At 43.5% G+C, this 11,347-nt stretch overlaps 1 protein-coding gene and 1 non-coding gene across 2 annotated transcripts; one reads left to right on the plus strand and one right to left on the minus strand.

The window, feature by feature from the left end:
* The first annotated feature begins 2,234 nt into the window (after nt 1-2,234).
* On the plus strand, nt 2,235-2,297 carry LOC116884137. The gene has a single exon (XR_004385858.1). It is a non-coding gene; the product is annotated as a U7 small nuclear RNA (small nuclear RNA).
* A 1,146-nt stretch (nt 2,298-3,443) lies between these two features.
* On the minus strand, nt 3,444-9,799 carry LOC116883664 (zinc finger protein with KRAB and SCAN domains 3-like). The gene is made up of 3 exons (XM_032884860.1): nt 9,133-9,799; nt 7,275-7,431; nt 3,444-4,745 (listed from the first exon to the last, which is right to left on the minus strand). Exons 1-3 carry the CDS (start codon nt 9,547-9,549, stop codon nt 3,883-3,885), a joined length of 1,437 nt encoding a protein of 478 aa, XP_032740751.1. The 5' UTR covers nt 9,550-9,799; the 3' UTR covers nt 3,444-3,882.
* Nucleotides 9,800-11,347: the final 1,548 nt, after the last annotated feature.

Consider the following 11,347-nt stretch of genomic DNA (forward strand, 5'->3'; position numbering starts at 1 on the left):
ATTTTAAATCTCCTTAACTTTTATACCATGTCTCAACTTGTCTTTGAACCTTGAAAAATATCAGTGGAAGAAAGGGCCTGGCTAGTTGCTTCATGATGACAGCACAAGTAAGAAAAAGGTATTAAATACTAGAAAATTCCATGAATAAGTCTAGAGAATTTTGGAAGGCTATACTAGTTTTAATTAGGCAGAAATGAGGGGACAGTGAAGGCAAAGAGAGATTATAGAACATCACTGAAAGGAGAGCCCTTAAGTTTTGGAAGCCAGAAGTCAGCCTGTGAGACTTCCAAGCAAGAATTTAAAAAGTGCTGTGGACAGACAGAACACCATGCTGATGATTTGCTGAAGCATGGAGTCATTTCACAAAAAGAACCGGAGGAGAAGGTATCAGTCTTCAGAAAACAGATGAGCTGGATGAACTATGTGGGCTATCATAAAAACCTTACTTTTCGTGATTAACTCACAGCACTTCACTTCCTAGGTTCATACTATAGGGCACTGTCCAAGATTCTCAACCTGCTTCCTAGAAGACATGTTTCCTCCGACAGTCTCCACTGGAGTTTTAGTATATCCTTACCCATCACTTACTGTTCTTCCATTTTCAACCTGCAAGGCAGTGTATTGAAGAATAAATAAGAATGTAAATATTTGGTGTGAATCTTCCATCTTCACTTGATTTTAACTTACCTAGAACAGTTTTTGGCATATCTGTGAGGATGAATCTAGACTGTTTTAATCCAGGAGAGAAGACTCACCTTGAACATGAGTGGCAGCATCTGACAGTCAGAGGTCCAGGAATGAATTAAAAGGGGAAAACGTGGAAGCCAGCTAGAACATCAGCATTGATCTTTGCTTCTAGACCACAGATACAGTGCAACCAGCTGTCTCACATTTACGCCTCATGCCTTCTCCACTACCAAATCCTGCATGGCCATGTGCAAGAGACATCCTGACACAGTTTCCCTCCCCTGGAGCAGGGCCAGCAGGGCATGGGCCTCCACAAGTGTTGACAGTTGCTGGTGTTGTGCCAGAAAGCATTCATGAACCCCAAAAGACCCCTAAGGAGTCAGTTCCAATGCAATTGCATTCAGGTCTCTTTATTACAAGCTTGAGTTTGGACTACACTGCCATCTCTGATGCAGGAGAATGGGAGAGGCAGACCTAAGCTTAATTTCAGGCAAGCATTTATAGAAACAAGGGGGTTTCTAGACTGGTACACATCAGATTTCGGGGGGGGGGTCATTTATGGCCTTTAACATAATTGGCTGGAGCATGGAGCCAAACCATTAATCTAACTTCTGCTTTCCTCCTGATTGCTGGTTGTTAGGAAATGAAGCTTCAGGGGCAGGTTTGTAACCTGGAGGTGCAGATTTGTTGGGGGAATAACCTGGAAACTGGTACTAGGAATCTGCCTGTTAGTTAACTTGAGTTCAACCTTAGGTCATGTTCTCTAAGATGGAGTCTTAACCCAAAATATCTAGTCTCTCACTGGGCATGAGGATTGTTTGTATAATATATACATTAACTTTATGTTCCTCCTTCAGGAAATATTCTTCCTGCCAAGGTTATTGGGGAATGTCATCTCTGCCAAGGTTAATGACTACTTGGTAACCAGAGACAGCATGACTCCAGGAGGCAAAGGTATGTCTGTGTCCTTGGCAAAAATGGTAAACACTATAACCTTCAGGATAGTTGTTAAGGTTGTGAAAAAGAACTCTGAAAACAAGAGTTCAAAATAAATAATTTCTCAACTATGCAAAATATACGGATGCAATATAAATTATATGAGGGGCTTCACATACCAGCTTCACTGTAAACCAGCTTGTTAGAAAGATATTAAGGAAGGAGATAAAGATATTTGGAGAGTGGTGATGGCAGAGCAAGATCCTACCTAGCTAAGTTTATTGTTTGTGCTTACAAAGGCAGGCAGATTCCCAAGTTCAAGGTTATCCTGGGACAGAGAATTCAGGTCCAGGAGAGGTGGAAATGGTGATCTCAGAGCTGGATCCTTATCGTTTGTGCTTACAAAAGTAGACAGATCTTTGAATTCATTTGCTGTGTTTTAAAAAATAAAATTTACTTGCTGTCCTTTTTTAAGAATCAAGTAGCTAAGGTATAAAATGCTTATTCATGGGGATAATCAAAAGGGATCTTGGAGTAAATGACTGAATTGATATGTAAATAAGATTGGGCTTTGGTCTTCAAGAGAGAGCTACCAGAGAGAACTGCTTAGAAAGAGAACTCAGCTCTTTAAGAATTATTTTAACAGGATTTCTGATTTTGGTCAGAAAACCCCCCAAATTTTTTTTCTAGTAGCTTTTCTGATTTTGGTTGGAAAAATCCAAGAATATTTTTTTCTAGCACGAGAGAGCTGTCTCTAACAGGAAGATGTCTTGATCAGACTACAGAGCCAAGAGCTAACTACAGAGCTGTCTGGAGAGCCATCTCTAGCAGAACACAAAGCTGTCAGCTTGTACCCCCTCCCCAATTGACTATGAGTAGTTTCTTTCACCTCTCCCAAACACTCCTTCCTCAAGACCACCATAATGTATCATCTCAAATCAAAGTTGCTTTTTCTTGTGTTTGTAGTCACAGCCCTTAGAAAAGTAACAGTACTTTGAGCATTATAGAATTGACATCATCTGTATCATTTGTTGTACTGGCTAGTTTTCTGTCAACTCAACACAAAACAGAGTCATTTGGGAAGAGGGAACCTCAACTTATAAAATGCCACCACCAGACTGGCCTGCAGGGAAGCCTAAGGGCCATTTTTTTTTTTTTTTTGATTGATGACTGATGTGGGAAGACCCAAATCACTGTGGGTGGTACCACCCCCAACGCTAGAGGTCCTGAGATCTATAATAAAGCAGGTTGATCCAGACATCAGGAGCCAGCCCTTAGGGAGCAAGCCCATAAGCAGCACTCCTCCATAACCTCTGCTTCAGTTTTGCCTCCAGGTTCCTGCTCTCCGTAGGTTGTGCTCCTGCCCAGGCTTCCCTCAGTGATGCGTGTAACAAATAAGTTGTAAGTTTAAATAAACACCCACCCACCCCAGGTTGCTTTTTGCCATAGTGTTTTTCAAAGCAATAAAAATCCTAACTATAAGATTTTGTCCCATGAAAATAAGATTGCTTTTTATTTACCTAACTGAAAACGTTCACAGTAAAAAGTAAAAAAAAAAAAACTAAGTATGCTGTAATGGAGGTTTTCTGGGCGTGGATGTTTCCCTACATCTTCAGAAGTTGCCTGAGGCATTCTTACTATACTCTCTATCCTCATAAAGATATACAGAATCTCCTACTCAAACTCTGTAACATTCTGTACTTAGTATGAAACCTGTAGGGCTGACTCAGACTCTAGTACCTTAGCCAATTAGATGCAAACACAAACACTACAAGTCAGAACTTCTTCAGAAATCTAGACACAGATTTCCAGTTTTGATCAGTTCTTGTAGTAAATGTTTACTAGCACCTCTACACAAGGCACAATAGAGGAGCCAAGGCCTCAAGAATCTGATTAAACATGAAAAATTCAAGCTGACAACCAAATAGTAAAGAAGGTACACTCCAAAATCTGGAACCATCCACTAAGGAGAAAAATACGCCAGCCAAGGACGACAGTTGTTCTGGAAGTCCTTGTAAATCCAAAGAGTGGGAACACTTCAGCATTATCTCATCCAGAGAACACCCCCACATCCTCCTATTAGTAAGTCTTATTCCAGTTACTTTTTAAACAGAAGAAATAATCTACCTCAGCCAGACCATAATGTCTAACACAGGACAGTGTGTATTGGCAACACCCTCTCTTCTGCAGTTAGTAAGGGCTCCAGGTGTCTTCATCTCACTGGCAAGTGCTCACCAAGTCTGGCAGGTGTGCTACAGGTCACTGTGAGACAACTTTTTTCCCCACATGGCTTCTTCGATGTTGAACAAGGTATGAAGTTCGGGTAAAGCCTTTCCCACACGCATCACACTGGTAGGGTTTCTCACCAGTGTGGATTTTTTTATGTTCAATAAGGCTTCTACTCCGAGTGAAACTTCTCTCACACTCATTGCACTGATAAGTCTCAGGAGCTTCAACAATATCCCCGAGGCTTGCCACCCTACTCTGACCTTCCCAGGTCTCTCCATGCAGAAGCTTCGGAGCAGCTTTATCACCATGGATCCGTTGATGTCTCAGGAGATGGGAGCTACGCCTAAAGGCTTTGCCACACAAGTTGCACTGGAATGGCTTCTCACCAGTGTGAATTTTATGGTGTTCCAGGAGGCTACAGCTCTGAGTGAAGGTTTTCCCACAGTCATCACACTCGTAGGGCTTTTCTCCAGTGTGGGTTCTCTGGTGCTTGATGAGGTTTGAGCTGTGACTGAAGACTTTGCCACATTCTTCACACTCATATGGCTTCTCACCAGTGTGAACTCTCTGATGAATGACAAGGGCAGAGCTCCCAATAAAGGTCTTCCCACAGTCTTCACATTCATAGGGTTTCTCTCCAGTGTGGATTCTCTTGTGTTTGGTCAGGCCTGAACTCTGAGCAAAGCTCTTCCCACATTCACGGCAGTAGAACCGCCTGTTTCCCGTGGCATTCTTCTGTGTTGTCTGTAACTTGCCTTCCTGCTCACTGGCTTCTGTACCTGTAGGAATCTGGACAGTGTCTTCACCCAGGAAGCACACTGTCTGCTCAGGCTTTTGTTCCTTGTATTCCTCAGCTAGAGGCAAGCCCCTGGTCTCAGGCTTCATTTCCAGACCTGAAACACAATTGTCAGCAAGTGTTACTATTGCTTTGCAAGGAGAAAGCTCTGAGGAACATGGCAAGAAGGCAAATGTTATTTACAGAGCTCTCTGCATCCCAAGGACAAATATTTAAATGCAGGAATAAGTGTGGAAATAAATGGAACAGCAGGGACGCTGGTGAGGAAAGAAACCTGATGGGAATCCAGATTAAATGGAAAACAAGGAAGTGGGGGAAAGGTGAGGACCAAGACCATGATCCATAATGGCCAACCGATCAACATAAAAGGTCCTAAAAACCATTTAATAAAACATGAAAAGTATAAATTTTTGTACTTTACAAGTCCTGTTAACTGTCTAGAAACAGTAGACTCTTAAAAATATTTCTGTATGTCTCTCTTCTCTAGAGCGGCTTTAGGCAGAAGCCTAAAAGAAAGCAGGTGCTGTGATGGGTGGATGGTCCCTAAGAATAGGAAGGCTGAGATGTAAGCCTAAGATTAGATAAGAAAGGTTGGACAAAAGCAACACGAACCACAAGTAAAAGTATTTCTGGAACATGTCATAGGAAACTAAGGCAATAAGTAACTCACAGGAATTCATGGCCAGTCAGTGTTATGCCCTGGCCCCTGCTCTTCTTATTCCAGTCAGAGATGGTGTTCCCTGCAATCACTGACAAGGGCCTCTATGTTGGAGGTGCTGTCAAAGAAGTCTATACTTCTGATAAGCCACATTACCCTCTGTGACTTGTCACTTGCCCTAAAGGTTAGGGATTATAGTTAGCATCTAAGCACACTTCTGGATTCCCAGAGTCTCCTTTGTGGCCCACTTCCTGAAGTGTTCCCAGCCTCCCTTCCATGCCAGGGTAACAGAATGAAAAGGAAACAACATTTACTGAAAATTTATGTGAATAAGACTCTTCCTGAAAGGACTGAATCTGCTTCATCTCACTTAAACTTACCAGAACACTGGCAGGGTAGAAAACAAAGCAATGGTCAAGGGGTTTTAAGAGTTAGTTAAACGACTGGTCACTAACAGGACTCCAACACGGTAACTCTGAAACCAGACACACAGCAAACTCTTCTAATACACAAAGGAAAAGATGTTGAGAGCAGATAGTGCCTGCCAGGTTTTTCTAAGGAAACTAGGACAGCAGAGCTAAAATAGGAAACCTTTCATCTCTACAGAGGTTCCTCTGAGATGGATCTGCTCTTCCAACCCAGGTGACAAGGTCAGGAACTCCTAAAACAGCTAATCCCACTAGGACCTCCGTCTCCTACTCTCAAACTGAGGTATGTGCGAACAGTTTAAAGAGTCTTAAGGCATACCTCCACTTAGACAAAGCTCTAACCAGGCACTGTGGTACATGCTTATAATCCAAGCACCTGAGAGTCTAAACAATGAAGATCTCAGTTCATGTCAAGCCTGGGCTATACTGAGAGACCTTGTCTCAAAAACAAACTCTCAAAGGTAAGAAATATGGCACACATTAAGGCAAAGTCTTTTGTATGAATATATGAATAGTCAAAACAACTACACATATGAGAGTAAGTCCCTTCCCATGATATATAATGGTCTAGGACGTGAAAAGGCTTAGAAAACAAGTTTCCAAACTTCCAAAGATTTGCATTGTCAAACTCAATATGAGGGCTCATTGAATTAGACTTTTTTTAAATAAAATAAAACCTGGGTCTTGGGTCAGAAAAAAATCAGGAGAAAAGTAAAGAATATTATTAGCACACCAAACACTGATGACTTCAAGCATGAAATGAAAAACTGAATGAATATGAAAATCCAGGTTATATCATCATCACATTAATGACAGGCTGTATCTGTCCCCTTCAACTATAAGTCTTTGAGGGCAGAAGCCTGGTGTTTATGTCCATCACTGAGAGTGTACTTTATTATAATTTAAGATGACAAAATAAGGGTTTAGTGGTAGCATGGTGGCAGAGTACTTGCCTAGTATGGACGAAGCCCTCTGCGGGAACCCTAACATTGCCCAAAACAAACAAAACAAAACACCCAAACTAACATTATTACCAAAAAAAAACAAAAAAACAAAAAAAAACCTTTAATTTGCATTTCCTGAATTGTACTTCAAAAAACCAAAACAAACAAAACCACCAATAAAGGGCCTGAGCAAAGCAATGGGTTAGAAGGGGTCTGAGAACACAGAATCCTCCAGGCCTCTTAAGTGAACCACAAACGAAGACTGCTGCTGTGGCTAGGAAGTGATGAGGAACTCTGAGACTGGTGTAAAATTATAATGACGGTGCAGAACTGTAAAGGAAACACTGTCATAGTCACCATTTTATTGCTGTACTAGTGTTCTCAGCATGTGCAAGGACCTGAATTGGAGATCGATCAATCTCTCAATCTCTCTCTCTCTCTCTCTCTCTCTCTCTCTCTCTCTCTCTCTCTCTCTCTCTCTCTGTGTGTGTGTGTGTCTTCCTCTATTCCCCCCTCCTTCCCTCTATCCATCTCTCCCTTGCCCCACCCCCCCACCACACACACACACATAGAAACATTCTCAGAAACATGCTCACCTCTGGCTTGTAAGGGTGAACACTCCAAAGATTCCTGAGATTCATGCTTGAAGAGAGACTTCATTGCCTGGGAGTGACTACTTTGTGAGTCCTGGGATGATGTCACCAATGCCACCTTGCAGCAGAGAAGTTCTCGACTCCATTCCCCAGTTGGGACCTAAAAGCCATTCATTTACTTTTATTTATTCAAGCAAACTTTCCCATCACACTTTGTCCGAGGACTCTATATTATCAGGCACTGATTCTAACAGCTTCATAAAAATATTAATTCATGGAAATACACAGAGCCCTATGAACTTTAGAATCGTTTGAATTTTGTAACTAGAAACTAAGGCCCAGTTTAAGCAGCTTGTCCTTGTCACACAGTACATTAGGAGCAATGCTGCAATGGGAGTTCAGGCAGATCATCTAGGGAACCTATGATTAACCAGGACTTTGCTTCCTTGTCCCTCTATCATTACGAAGCGGATGGGAAAAATCTTATGAAAATGTCAACATTTCTCTAAAAAATAAGCATAGTTTCTACCCAACAGGGTTTTTTAAAAGCTTACAAATTCAACTGCAGTATGTGAACCCATGTACCCGAGAACATGGTAGACGGTGCATCCTCCTTAAAGTCTAGTTTCCTTGCAGACATTGATGGATTTTTGATGCTCAGAGTGTCCTACATATTTTTCAGAGAATAAAGTTCTAAGACTTGAATTGGCTTCCCACTGTTACAGAGCTCAGGACAACAACTCCACGTCTGGAACCTTGGCTCCAAGTCTCCTGGTCACTGGCTAGAAGGCTCTAACCATGGACAAGGATATAAGGACACTGGGGGCTGCGGAAAAGAAATCCCCTAAAACAGGCCAAAGTGTATTTATACATGTCAGTTCCTGTGGTCCTCGATGATAACCAGAGATACTTTTCTATGCAGTAAGAAGCAGTTAATTCAGAGATTCATAACTGGTCAAAGGGCTGAGAATACGTGACTATGGAGTGCTCATCCTCGAATAGGACATCACCCCTGATTCCTGGGGCTCAGTGAGCCTCACAGAAGACAGGGCAGAAACATATAAGAACCAGGGAATGGAGAACTGTAAAGCAAACAGTTACCTTCTGGGAAAGACATGGCTGTTAACTCATGAACTCACTGCCACTATGGTTACTGCACAGATCAAGACAGCACGATCAGTCAATGGTTCAGCGAGTGGCACTCATGGAACTTGGTAGGTTACGGGGGGGGGGGGGGGGAAGGGGACATGTGGTGGCTGGGGGAAATTGTTGGTGAATATGATGGAGACACATTGTTGGTGTGTATAAAATTTCAAAAAGGGTTTTGTTTTAGGTCCACCCTGTTTTCTACCAAATTCTCAAACATGGTATACAAGAATTTGGATAGGAAAAAACTCATAGATTCTAAGCTCTAAGAAAGCTGTAGAATTCTCCTCCACTATCAATGGGAGGACAACAAGGGTGTGTGTATGTGTGTGTGTGTGTGTGTGTGTGTGTGTGTGTTGTGTGTCTGTGTGTGTGTGTCACTTACAAAGTAGTTTTCTATTGCCACAGTGCTCAAACCTGTCCTTGTGTAAGTAAGAACTCAACACATGAGTAAGACATACATATATAACCTTCCTCCACTCTGCTCAACACATTGTACCCCAGCCTCACTAGGACTGAGTTCTTCCACAGTCCTTTTATTTTTCTTTATGCGATTAACTATTCTGAAGGGCCCAACCCTGGGTCAGTTCGCTGGTTGCCTCAGGTTCCCAGCACAGGATGAGACTTTGAGGGCTCTAAGCAATGTCTCCCTTGGATCTTGCTTGAGGTTTCTGAAAGGCACAGGGCATTATGGGTCTGAACCTGTTCCTTCTACCTGTGGAGGTGTCTCATCCAGCTGCCTGTCCAAGTACTCCAGCAGTGCCACCACCTCCTCCCCGCTGTCGGGGTGTTGCTCGCGCACCCAGGCCTGCAGCTCCCCTGGCAGGATGGTCAGGAACTGCTCCAGCACCAGCAGCTCCAGGATCTGCTCCTTGCTGTGCATGTCTGGCCGCAGCCACTGTCTGCAGAGCTCGCGGAGCCGACTCAGCGCCTGCCGGGGCCCGGCTGCGTCTGGGTAGCGGAAAGCGCGGAAGCGCTGGCGGGAGCGGTCAGGCCCAGGACTGCCCAGCCAACTGGCCTCCTCTGCCAACTGGGAGGCCTCTTCCGGTTCCACTTTCACCACTAGAAACCCAGTCCCCTCTTCTGCAGATGGAGCGTTTAGGGCTGCGCACGCTCCGGGTTCTCTAGCCATTCTCTACCAACTGGAGGCTCACGCTAGCTGCAAGCTGGATCTGCAGAAGATTCTCGCAAGATGGGAATTCAGATCTGCTTCCTCCCTCCCCTCGTGCTCCGGGACACCCAAAAGCAAAGCTTCAGAGGTGTCACCTATACTTCTGCACTCCACCCTAAACCCACAAAACATATTCTCAAGGGATGTTCCAAGGCAAATAAACTACATTCAGACGCTGGTGGAGCACAGGAAGCACTGTGGGAACCCAAGCTACTTCCTGCGCCCTCTAGGATGCTCTTCTCTGTGGTTCTTCCCAAATTAACCCATTATTGTTGAGGAAAGGATTAGAGACCCGGGGTCACACTAGGAGTATATGTTTAAGCACAGGAAGTAAGCTACCCGGGGTCTTTGGTTCTTTCTGATATAAGGCTTGCCTTCGTGGTTGTCACAATGCTGACATGAAAATTCGGCCGGCAAGTAGACTTTGCGGAATGGGAAATACAGGTGGGAAAAGGTTAAGAAATTTGGTAAGTCTTAGAAACATGAAAGAAGCAGGAAACTAGCTTGTCTGGAGGGGCTTCCCTTCCTGCTGTTCCCTTTCTGCCCTCTCCAGGCCAAACTACTTGAGAGAAGAAAACAAAAAACAAAAAAACCCCAAATCCGGACTCTAGACCCTACTTCCCAACACTTCTTAAGACACTGTAGGCTGTAAAGAGCAAGTATAGCCACTACTATGGAACCTACCCAAATAACTAGATTCCCAGCTCTTCAGCAAAAATGTTTATGCATTTCAAGCATCCAAGCTGCCTCTATGCACTTCCAGAAACTTTCTAGTCCCCAGCCTCATGGACATCCCATTCCAACTCATTTCTTCCTGTTTCTCTACAGCCCTGACACACTAACACTCCCAAACCTGAGAAAGGTGAACTGTCATCGACTAAAAGAAACCCAATAGGAAGATCTGCCAGGTATCGTGACAAACTTTACTTTGATCATGACTAGAACCAAACAACTGTTGTGACTGGTGAGGTGGTGCAAGCTTCCTCCATCTTATATGCTTGTTGAGGCTGTTTCCAGGCTTAACTGGAATCTGATCTTGCAGTATCCCATGGAAAACTACCCAATGCTATTCTAGGAACTGAAGATCAGGATGTCCTTGCTAAGCTACCTAAGCTTTGTTGAAATTGCTTATTTGTACAGGAAACGCCTCCAGCTAAGCCTTTATTGTAGCTGCCTGTTTGCGTGGAATCTCTCTGCCACTGACTAACTGCTTGTCTTCTCTTCATGACACTTGCTTCGAACTGCTTGCTCTGTGAAGTCCCCACTACAACTACCAAGGGAGATGGATGCTTTGATGAAGTCTCCACACTCAGAAGCCCCATGTTCTGGACGCTGGGGACCACACCTGGATGAACCCTCAATACTTTGGTGTGGTCCCTCCCAGCTGGCTGGGATAAAGACTTTGATTGTATATACACTGCGTCTCAATGATCATCTCTGTTAAGCTTCCCATAACACTGTAAAAAAAAAAATACAGCTGAGACACTGGGGAAAACTAGAACTCAGCAATACTAAGCAACTATTGGGAACTTAACTGTTAGAATGTTACTATTGTTTTTATAAGCTTTATTTTTATTTATGGATTTTTGTGAATGTCATATGTGTGCTAGTGCTTGCAGAAACCAAACAAGGATGTCAGGTCCCCTGAACCTAGAGCTGCAAGCAGTTGTGACCTGAACTCAGGTCTGGTCATAGTTAGGGTTTCTACTGCTGTGACTAAAAGCAACTTGGGAAAGAAAGAGGTTATTTGGCTTATAAG

The sequence above is a fragment of the Rattus rattus genome, chromosome 14, assembly GCF_011064425.1.
Source record: "Rattus rattus isolate New Zealand chromosome 14, Rrattus_CSIRO_v1, whole genome shotgun sequence".
NCBI lineage: Eukaryota > Metazoa > Chordata > Mammalia > Rodentia > Muridae > Rattus > Rattus rattus.

Excerpts from the sequence above, each read along its gene's own strand:
- LOC116883664 (XM_032884860.1), bottom strand. The coding sequence starts at position 9,549 with ATGGCTAGAGAACCCGGAGCGTGCGCAGCCCTAAACGCTCCATCTGCA. Across the intron at positions 7,432-9,132 it reads TGGATGAGACACCTCCACAG|GTCCCAACTGGGGAATGGAG; the intron begins GTAGAAGGAACA and ends AATGGCTTTTAG. Across the intron at positions 4,746-7,274 it reads TTCACCCTTACAAGCCAGAG|GTCTGGAAATGAAGCCTGAG; the intron begins GTGAGCATGTTT and ends ATTGTGTTTCAG.